This window comes from Notamacropus eugenii, chromosome 2 (assembly GCF_028372415.1).
Source record: "Notamacropus eugenii isolate mMacEug1 chromosome 2, mMacEug1.pri_v2, whole genome shotgun sequence".
Lineage (NCBI taxonomy): Eukaryota > Metazoa > Chordata > Mammalia > Diprotodontia > Macropodidae > Notamacropus > Notamacropus eugenii.
The window spans coordinates 201,207,091-201,218,650 of NC_092873.1; the positions used below are offsets into that span (position 1 = coordinate 201,207,091).

The 11,560-nt window shown below is 34.6% G+C and overlaps 1 protein-coding gene across 1 annotated transcript in view; it reads right to left on the reverse strand.

Moving 5' to 3' along the window:
* MAN1A1 (mannosidase alpha class 1A member 1) overlaps positions 1 to 11,560 on the reverse strand; it is a 171,390-nt gene that overhangs the window by 18,992 nt on the left and 140,838 nt on the right. Inside the window, exons 8-9 of the mRNA XM_072643165.1 lie at positions 8,013 to 8,106; positions 4,324 to 4,439 (exon numbers count right to left, since the gene is read on the reverse strand). Coding sequence (XP_072499266.1) covers positions 4,324 to 4,439; positions 8,013 to 8,106 — 210 coding nt within the window. The remainder of the gene's footprint in view (positions 1 to 4,323; positions 4,440 to 8,012; positions 8,107 to 11,560) is intronic.

An 11,560-nucleotide genomic window follows, 5' to 3' on the forward strand; every position in this document is an offset into this window, starting at 1 on the left:
AATATTTCATAGTCTCTTGATATAATGGAACATCTTGGTTGTTTACACTGCTCACAGCACAAACTGCAATAAAGTCCTTCAAGCAGAGACTTGTTCATCATCCAAGAAATTATTCTTTCTACATAGCAATATTAATTGCTTCAGCATGGATAGAGAGGCATTCTTGCCCTGTGATAGGTCCTCAATAAAGTCCTATGCTATTTATGTCATGATTCTGATCAAGTTACCAGGTCCCAAATCACATGACACCATATTTAGTTTCACAATGGAATAATTTTGTGTAGCCACAGTATGAATTATTTGGGTCATCCTATCATGAAGGTGATTCTGAGTTCTCCAAGTCTAAGGCAGAAGAACACAAATTGTGCTTTTAGCTAGGTTCACCTAGGGTCTGGCAACAGTCTATGTTGCCTGGGGATCAGCTTAGCCAAATCTGGAAAGGCTCAGCACCTGATGGTTGGCTAACTACATGATTTCTTCTTCTGACCATACTGACAAATGTAACAGGTAAAAATACAAAATGGCCCGTGGTTCTGGGTGGTTCCCTCCCACTTCTGCAGCGAGGATGGGGGGATAGTAGAAAATGGTGGTAAGGGCCTATGAACAAAATACAGCCAAAAAGAGAGACAAATAAATAGTCATTACTGATTCCTCATACATTACGCATAAAAACTATAGGGAATTTATTTCAAATAAACAGATATCGTGTTTTTTTGTGAATGCATACTATTGTCTCCAGGGCAAAGGTTTTTAACCAGGGGTCCCATGTGTCTTGGAATGGGAAAAAAAAATCCCTTTTATCCTGTATCCATTATATGTGTACGTAATTGTTGTGAGCTTCTTGATGGAAGGGACTATTTTGCTTTTATATCCCCAGTGCTTAGCAAAGTTTCTTACACATTTACTAAGCAAATTAGAGACTGACTTCATTACTCTTTGGTTTCCTTTTTAATCCTTTGTATCTTGTTTTATGCATTTAAAATATTATTTTGTGAAGGGATTCATAAGCTTCATCAGACTGCCAAAGGGGTCCATGACACATGAAAAGGCTAAGAACCCTGCTCTAGCATAAAACACAAGCTCTTTTTTTTAACCACTTAATTCTTTCCAATATGCCTCAAGGCTATCTTTTCAGGCACCAATAATCAATCTAATGATTAAGTATGTACTATATGTCTGTGCAAAACAAGTGCTGTGCTATATTGTAGATTTCCTCCCTTCATGTACCCTATAGACCTCCCCATACACCCTATCTACCATCTTTATATCTTAAAATCACCAGCTTCTTTCTAAATTTTGGCTCAATTGCAACCTTCTACAGAGGACTTCCTAATCCTACAGTTATTAAAATCCATCCTCCAGTCCTACCACATGACTTTTTATTTACTCTGTATATAATTTAGATTTATGTATAAACATCATTTCTCTCGAGTAGAATGTAAGCTTCTCAAGGGCAACATATATTTTTGTCTTTGTACCCCTTTGTGCCTAGCCCAGTTCTCCCCATATAAATACTTAATAAATTATCATTGAACGAATGTCGTATTTTAAAATTTCTGAATGTGGTGATTAAGAATAAAGAGTTGTATGTGTTTTCTTTCTGAAGCACCATTCAGTGAATGTTTTCAATAACTGACATAGAGCCATACATGTCATGCCGATAATGCCAGTAAGGTGGCAAGGAAAGATAGTATTCAGAGGACAGCAAGTTTAAGGCTGCAGGAAATGTATCAAAATAAGCAAAACAAAACAAATGGTTGTGGGACCAAGCAATTTGCTAAATTTTCTTTTGAAACTGTGGCTAGTAAAATTCTGGGAAATCTGATCCAATTTCTTTTCCTACACTTGCACTCTGAACACCAGAAAACTCTAAATCTAATTCGTCTAAGGCTAATTCTTTCTATTATATTTTTGCCCAACAGAATTTTAGGTGTATGTCATTTTGACAATGATCACTGTATGCTATAAATGCAATTCGGTACCACTTCTGTTAAGACAATTGCTGCTTTTCAAAAGTAGGAGCTTAATTATCATAGTTTTGCTTCCTAAGTAGAATATCTAATGGACAGAGAACTTGCTTCAACTGTTAAGAGAAACAGGAAATACTTTTGTGTGATTTCTTCTTAACAAGTTTTTCCTGTCAATGAGTTCTCTAAAGACAATGAATTATAAACTATGGGTTACAATTCTGGCAATTTGGAACAAATTTTCCTCTAAAAGAACATTTCATCAGGTGCCTTTATTAGAACATCAACACAACTCAATTTAGAATATTCAAGCAGGCTACCACCAGAATAATTAGAATGTGGCATAAAGGAAACCACAGGAATTGGCAATATGTGAGATTCTGTATCAGTGGTTCCCCAAAGTAATTCACTAATAATAAAGCCTTTAATTAGTAAGGTACGATGGGTTATCTTTTTCTGTTTTTCATTAGTGTCTAAAAGGCAAACATCATTATACAAAGAAAGGTTCTAGATAGTAACTCTCAGGGTCTGTGAACTTTAATGGAAAAAAATTTACATTCTTTTTTTTTTTTTTACTAAGCTCTAAACTGAAATTTATCATTTTTTTCAATTATTTAAAAATGTTATTTTCAGAAGGCACCCATGACACAAAAAGATTACAAACCCCTGTTCTAGATTAAAATCTGGCACCTTAAAACTTCAAGAAGAGAAGGACCAGGACAATCTTCATGGTCATGTAGCTGGATCCTGTGTTCATTAGGTCTTTGGTAAATCTTGATGAATGATTTCTTGTGATACAGATTCTAACTCTAGTCCTGCAGGTTCAAACTTGTTCTTGGACCAAAAAGTTGCTTTTTTCTGGTTAATCTAAGATGAGCTCAGTTATTCATTAGGCTTGGGATATAACCACCAAACTGGATGCTCTTGTTTTATTTTTATAAAGTTATGCTGTATCTGGCACATGGTAGGTGCTTAATAAAAATGTTTACTGACTAACTAACATATCAGAAAGTTGACAGCCAATCCATATAATTAACTCACAAGGGCAAGTTTTAGTGACACCAGATTGGATCATGTAGACACTTAACCGTGTTTTCTCACTAGGCTGCTTAGAGACAGTGTTAAAACAATGGCTACTCAGTCTTAATTATGTATTCAGTTTTACTTTAGTCAAATTACCACTTTTCCCCTACAAAGTTTCTCCCTTTGAATTTTAAAATTATTCAAGGCTTGAGGAATTCATACTCAACTGATCAATATTTATATAGTACCTAAAAGATGCCTAGCACCATTTTACTGCATTAGGAATAATAAACATATTCAAAATTGTGATAATTACTGACATGATAACCATTTTGTGATTATAACCTAGGAATAGTTAACATTTTGATAGAGTTTTATTAGAGCTCAGGGTCTGCAAAGTCTTTCCATACATAACTTCATTTGATGTGGGTAACTTTACAAGTTGTAAGATAAGTCTTACTCACTTTATACAATAGATAAATCCTTTAGTTATATGTGAATTCTTATTTTTTTGTAAATTAAATGATTTCCCTTTTGACTTTATAATTCCAAGACCATTAGATCATTTCTTATTTATTTTTGTATTTCCTACAAAGCCACTTAAAGACCATTGAAAAAGCCAGCAAACATTCCCTAAATGCATGTTAAGTTGAATTTTCAATTGATCTTTAATTGGCAGTGATTCCTTGTAGTTTAGCTTTAAACTTCCCTGGCCATCTCTATTGGCCTCAGGGAAGGAGACTCACATTCACTTCCATCTGTGAACAAGAATTTAAATGCAATAAGAATCTCTCTTTCTAAAGAGTCTGAAGGTGAATCCTTTTATAAAATCATGCTTTTCTAATGTAAACAAATTTGCCTTTATCAATTTGAAAAAATTTAGATTTTTATATACAGATTTTCTTCAAGTGGCAAAGTACTTGCTAGCTTTCAAAATGGACGTAGCTATCACTCTTAAACTTTTTAGACAGTCATTAGATTAATCTTCAATCTTAGAGGACTTTATCCATTCAGTGAACATAGGATCAAAATTCAGTTTCTTCTGAATTTTAATTGCGGCTTGGTAATAGAAAAAACCTTTTATCCATAAAACAAGACTATCTCTATGTCCAGGCATGCAAATTTTAGTTGAGATTTGAAATGTACTAAAAATCTTAACTGTTCTAAGACTAAATATTTTAAATATTATTATTCTAGTTATAAATTGACCTCTACTTCAATGACAACATTCTGTAACTCACAAGTATATAATTTTACTTTTTAAAAGAGCAGGTTTAGCAGAAACATTAGAGGTTAGAATTGTATGGCAAGATGATTTAAACACCGGGCTTACCTGAACGGCTGCAAAATACATTTTCTTAGCTTCTAAATCTGTCTTGTCTGACATTAGCCATGCCTTCAGCAAATATTCATAAAAGCTATCTCCTAGTCCTCCAACTGACACATGATCTGAAAAGACAGGGAAGTAAAGAATTTTATAGTGATGCAAATTTCAATTCAGGAAATATACCACAAGTTGTCAGGAACAAGAATACCAGATCCTACATGAATATTCTAAGATGAAAAACTGTGACTGTCAACTAACACAATATATTATTATCAGAACTGTAACTCATTACCATGATGTTTTTCTAAATGCAAACTTGGAGCTAGCAGCAACTTAAAAACAATCTTGTTCTTAGTACTCTATATGAAAAAAAAAAAATAACCAGCATCTCCTCAGCCTATTCCCAAATTAAATTTGTGCCTGCTAAAAAAAAATCTGAGTCACACCTAAAGTCCATAGTTTAGGGTGTCCTTTGGGAAGGGAATTTCTGCTGCCATTGCTTAACTTGTGGAAATAAAACAACCAATATTGCTGTCCTTTTTCTGCAGGTAAACCCTTATTTCAAATGTATTTAATTGTTCTATACTATGTTTTAGTGGATTCTTCCTACAAGAATGAATGAGGATTTGTCATCAAGAGAAGGATTACTGGTAGGCTGTTCTACTTCCATAGCTAGGTGGCACAGTGGATAGAGAACTGAGCAGGAAGAGCAGAGTTTAAATCCAACCTCAGACACTTACTAGCTGACTGAGCATACCCTGTTTGCCTCAATTTCCTCCCCTGTAAAATGAGCTGGAGAAGGAAATGGCAAACTACTCCAACAGCTCCAGGTTACCTATGGGGGAAACTTTTACTATTTATAAAAACAAATGTTTTGGTTGTTGACTTGAAACTCATTCTTTTACTATTAGTTTTGTCTGTTCCCCCACTATAAAAATTATCCATTTAAGTATCACCCTTGCAATAAATAGGTATACTGATCAGCTGAGGATAACTTAACTTTGAAATATTAAAACATTTTATTAAATCTTTCCTGTGAAATGCTCTGCTTCTTGACTGGAGGAGCTGGTTATATGGAACAAGTAAATGAATATTAAAGTGCCATTACCCAAGTTACCAAAACTTATAATCAACTTTATGTAAGGACCATGTCTACAAAAATGAAAATATGACTTCTGGGGAAGACTTATATTTTCACTTAGTCGAAAGATAGTTTTGGTGACTGAGAATCCAAAATAGTGTTAAATTTTTAGAAGTCTGTTTTCAATACTGGAAGATTTGTTTCTGAATAATAGCTTGAACTGACCTTTAAAGTTTACTAAATTAATCACCATAGAAATCCCTGACATTTGCAAACTAAACAGCCTAACCACAATCTCATCAATAATAAGTCCTGCTATTATAAACATTATTTTAAGAGACAAATCCAATTGATGCACGTTAAAGCAAATCACAGTCCAGTTACTGTCAGAACAACAAGAACCAAATGAATTTACAGGAACAATGGCTGTGGTCCAGTTCTGTACTTCCTGAGCACAGCAATGGTAGTTAAAAACTACCAAGTCAGAAGCTTGACTTTTTTCACTCTTGGAGTAATGCTCCTGAGACTACTACAACCTAGTCTGAGCATTACTTATAGTAATAGTAAGTATTGCTCATGCGCGTGCGCGCACACACGCATACACACACACAAAATATAAACACATAGCAAGTATCTTGATATGCAAGAACAGAAAAAAGGATTATATATGAAATTTAATCTCTACCATGTGCCATTTAAAAAAAGTTTATCACTCAACACAATAGTATCAACTATGTTCTGCTTGTCTACCATGTGACTTTTTTTATGTTCTCCTCTGTATTGTCATTGATTTTTATTAAAACTTTTGTTTTTACATTTTCCCCCTTGTATCTCTCCTTTATGTCCCCTCCCATAGAGCTACTCCTTATAACCAAAAACAAAAGAGGAAGAAAAGAAGTAAATGTTCCGCCAAACCAATCAATCAATGTACTGAAAGTGCTCACCTGATGCATTTAGGGATTAAAACAAAAAAGGAGTGGCTATATGATCTGAAGAGAGAAATCCCTTAAATCATTTTGGAAATTACCATGGTTAGTTTCTCCTTCTCGTTCAACCATGAACATCCTTATATTTGTAGAGAATTAATCACAGTGATAGAAACAGGAAAAAGTAAGAGGCTGTCTTTTTGGTAATTCAATAAACTGTAGAATCTTCTTCTATTCTGCATTTGGTTGATTGTTTTTGTAGACAATGTTTCTGTGTAAACATATTAGTGGACTTAGAAGATAACTCACTGATCCTATCAATGAGAAAGGATTGCCTATTTCTAGAAGGAACATCAATTTTTATGCCCAAATTCACTAAATTGGTACTCTAAGAGCGTGAAAGTTAATGTCCTTCACAGAATGGAGTAATTTATTCTTTCCTGATAGGATCAGGCTCCATAAAATTACTCTTAAGCATGGGGTGAGTATTTGAGGATAGGGGTTCCTAATACCTCAGAGAAAAGACTGTGATTGAAATGGATTTTTAAAAAGAGATAATATAATATTTTCATCTTTCTACTTCTGCTTGATTTATGTAGACTCTTTGTAGTCCTAAATATATTTGCCAACTGTTTTATTCTTTAAAAATTTTGGGGGGTATATTTTAAAATATAGTCAATGGATACTTTTTAATTAATTTACTTACTTGGTTATCTATTTAAGTTAGCAGAAATACACTGCTCTGAAGTTAATATTGTTAATATAACTCATCATGAATACTATGTATTTCTCTTTAGTTATTGGTGAAAGAACAGTCTGTTCCCATGTTATTAAAAAAAATGAGCAAATAAATGTAGTAAGATAGATTTACACACAAGAAAAGGGGAAGGGACCTGTGTATTCCATTTTCAATTCATATTCTTCTGTATGTCAGATTCTCTAATGAAGAGTATTCATTATGTCAGACAAGAGAGTGACAATTATTCTGTCAATAGGTATAGAGCCTCTTATCGTGGGCATCAAAGGCAAGAAATTAATCTAGAATATTAGTGACAGGCACTTAGTGATATCTCAGAATAACGAAAAAAGAAAAGGAGGAAAATGCTAAAAAAAGTAGAAATAAAACTCATAAGAAAACAAACCAAGGAGACAGAATAAATATTTAATAAACTAAGGAATACTGCAAAAAGACAACCTCCTTCACAAAATCCTTAATAACTAAGCATGAAGCACATTCATCCTTTATTTCATTTTGTTCATGGGAAATCCAACCTACTAAGGTTGTGATCTGAATTTTTTTTTAATGAGGGGGAGGGAAAGGAGCAGAGCTCAAAGGAAGTTAATAATATAAAGGGAAGAGAAAAATCAGTCCCTTCTGATTGACCTCTCCTTTTCTGAAACCTGAAATTTGCATAACAGCATTGACCATTAATTATTAAACATTAAAAATTCAGGAAGTGGGCATATAACTTTATAACTTGGCTTTTCCTTTTTCATAAGGTAATATGAATTTTAAAAATCCCATTTAGACTACAAGGTTCATAAACATCCAAATCTGTGGCTTCTCCACATTCCTCTGAACATTTTAACCATTTACAGGCTTTTTCTATCACCCACTTTCTAGATCTACCCATGTTAGTCATAGTAGGAGATAAAAATAATTACAAAAATACATGTTTTTGACTTACGTTGACCCCACTGTCCACTACTGGGATTTAGATAGTTGGGGTAAAGGCCTTGTGGTTTATCCAGTGTGTTCAGAACATTTCGAATTCCAAACACCTAAAACAGAAGATAAAAATTTTAGAATGCCTGAGCTTTGGAGATGGAAGAGATTTTATAGATCATAGGGAAACTAAGATCTCAAGAGATAAAATGACTTGCCCAAAGGGCAAGGCTGAGCCTCTCCTGACTTACCATCTAGTGCTTTTTCCAGTACTCAGGTTTTTATTTAAAAGTAAATTGAACTTTTGCATTTTTTTAGGGAAAAAAATCATTTAAGTAGCATAGAATAACAAAGATTAAGCCTTTGGTTCCTTCTTATTTATCAATTCAAATGTCTTAATGACAACATTGTTCCAAAAAAAAGTTAACTATCAATTTTTTTTGCATGGTTCTTATTCCTATTACAAAGAAGACTTTATTGTGGTACTTTTTTTTTTTTTTGAGAAAAGAAGATACTAATAAGCAATTGAGCTGAAACAGCCAGTTTATTTATTAGCAAGGGCAATAACTATCATATCATCTAACATTGACTTAGAATCTCCACATAAATCAACTGTGAGCTTTACACTTCAAGGTTAATGAAAGACTAGGTTTTCTATCATATGCCAACTTAATACAAAGTCCTTTCATAGATGCAATTGTCTCAGGGCAGACAGCACAATCATCTGTACTCTATGAAACTAACAACATCATGTTATATATAATAAACTGTAATGTGTGCAGCTATTTTCCCTCATGAAATTACTGTGCACAGTCTGTGTATTAATTTAATTTATTTTCTCCTAAACAAACATACATTCCTTAAGAGCAGGGACTGTTTTATTTTTGTTTTTATATATTTAGAAAACAGCAAACAGAAGGGGTGTGTGTGTGTGTGTGTGTGTGTGTGTGTGTGTGTGTGTGTGTGTGTGTGTGTTTGTGTGTGTGTGTGTAATATTGATGACTCATTCTATAGTCACTAAAACTCTCATATAATTTTCTAATGTTTGTTTAACTATGGTTCTGTCATTTTGTGGTCATAAAGCCAATTTTTTAAAAACTCAAATGAAAGATTTTTATTGAACATATTGAGGGTGCTTGACTTGGAACCAGGTAGAAGCTCAAATTTAGTTTCAAACACTTAACTGACTGTGTGACCCTGGGAAAGTCATTTAACCTCTGTTGGCATTAGGTCCCTCAATCGTAAAATAAGGATAATAGTAGCACCTACCTCACAGGGTTGTTGTGAGGATCAGATAAGATAAATATTAACAAAAACACCTGGCACAGTGCCTCGCTCAAAGTAGGTACGGTAAAAGTGAATATTTTATTCCTTCTCTCCCCTTATTAGATTCAGCCCGATGTACTAGGCTTTCAAAATCTTTCTGGATCTTTAATTTGTTGTCCAGTATATTTTAATCACCCTCCAGACTCCCAACTTTGTGTCATCTGAAAAATCTGCCATCTGAAAACTGAGGTATTGCCCTTTTCTCAGTTCAAAACAGTGTCAGGCACTGTGCTAAAGGCTAAGGTTATAAAGAAAAACAAGACAGTCATTATTTTCAAAAAGTTTACATCCTACTGGAAGTTACTGCTGTAATACCTCTCCCACTGAGTCTACAAAAGCTGTGGGATATCATTGACTTGTGGACCAGAAATCATATCTAACCAGTCTTTCAGGAATCAAGGGTGTATAGGTCATATGGGTCAGGTGACCCAAATTCATGAAGAAGAATTTCTTACTACCTCATTATTTAAATGAGATATCAACTTCCTTTGGACAATTTTTGTTCTGTCCCTTCCAGTTCAAAGGTAATTCTTGTCAGAGAAAACAGAAAATGCAAGGCATTTTGCTGTACAAATGGCAAAATTTACATATGGCATAATCATCAGAATCTGGCTTTAGAGTTGGGAAACCTGAGTTCAAATTCTGATTTTGACACAATGGCTACGTGACTTCTTGCAATATCCCAAGAAGGCTTCAACCATTACCTTCATTTTATCAGAGACTAAGCCTCCATTCTTGGCTTTCAATGGTGGCACAGGCCTGTTGGACTAGGGAGTCAGGAAGACCCAAGTTCAAATCCTAACTCAGACACTTAATAGGTGTGTGAACCTGAGCAAGTCAGTTAATCTCTCAGCCTCCCTTTCCTTATCTGTAAAGTGGGAATTATTCAAAGGATTATTGTGAAGATGAACTGAGACACTACATGCAAAGCACTTTACAAACCTTAAAGAACTATATAAATGCTAGTTATCCCAATGATGATTTCCTAAAGTCTCTTACCATTCCTTCTTTTTATTCCTTCCACATTCCGGGTCTCCTTTTTAATATATCTTCTCAAATTGCAATGCAAGCTTCTTGAAGGAGTGATATGTCTATCTATCTGTCCGTCCGTCCGTCCATCTGTCCATCCATCCATCCATCCGTCGATCCATTGATCCATCGATCCATCCATCCATCCATCCATCCATCCATCCATCCATCCATCCATCCATCCATCTATCCATCCTCCCATCCCCACAGATAAGTTTTTTAACCTCTCTGAGTCTCAGTTCCCTTCATGGTAAAATAAAATAGGGATACAAAAATACACACCACACATAACCTACCACACAAAATTGTTGTGAGAAAAACTCTTTGAAAGCCATGTGAAAGTAGTTTATTATTATTTTTCTATACTACATTATTACTTTTCAAATGGCTTTTATGTTCTTTTCCTTTCCACACACACCCTGCTCCCACTCCCAGATCTCCATAATAATTTTATGACGTATATGGGGAATTTTTATTATCCTCATTTGACAGATGAGGAAATTGTAGTAGAAAAGCTAAGTGATTTGCCTCAGGTCACATAGGTAATTAGAGGCAGATCCAGTCTTCTGATTCTTGGAACAATACTCTTCCTAGAATTTCACTATCTAGGAATCACTAATCTTGATTCTAGGAAACAGGACGTCTTAACTAAAATCTAGTCCCATAGCAAACACCTGGTAGACATATCTACCTAGATGTCTCCCATTTCATGCTCAATATGTTAAAAATAGAATACATTTCTCCCAGTTTCCTGTTCCAAACTTATTCTTCTTCCAAAAAATCCCTATTTGTTTTTTTTAACAGTTTTTATAGATATCTTTAAAAAAATATCACATAGATTTCCATCTTTATCCCTCTTCTCTTTCCTTGCCAGACAGCTATCTGTTATAATCAAAAATTTCCCTTTTCTTTTGAGGTTACCACTGTACTTTCAGTGACCCAGGTTTGCAAATTTAGGGCCATCTGCAACTCATCCCCCCACATTCAATCAGTTGTTGTTGTTGTGTTCATCCTTTGTTGCCAAAGAAGACCATGCCATCAGAAAAATAATGACATGACTCGCACTTGACTTTGCTTTGATTGAGGGAGGGCTGTGCAGGTCACCAGCCTCACTTCTCCTCCAGAGCCATCTGAATCCAGTGACTAGATACTCATCAGGATGACTGAAGATGATCCAGGATGCCCTGGGAGATCAGTTGTAAAACCTCCTTAGAT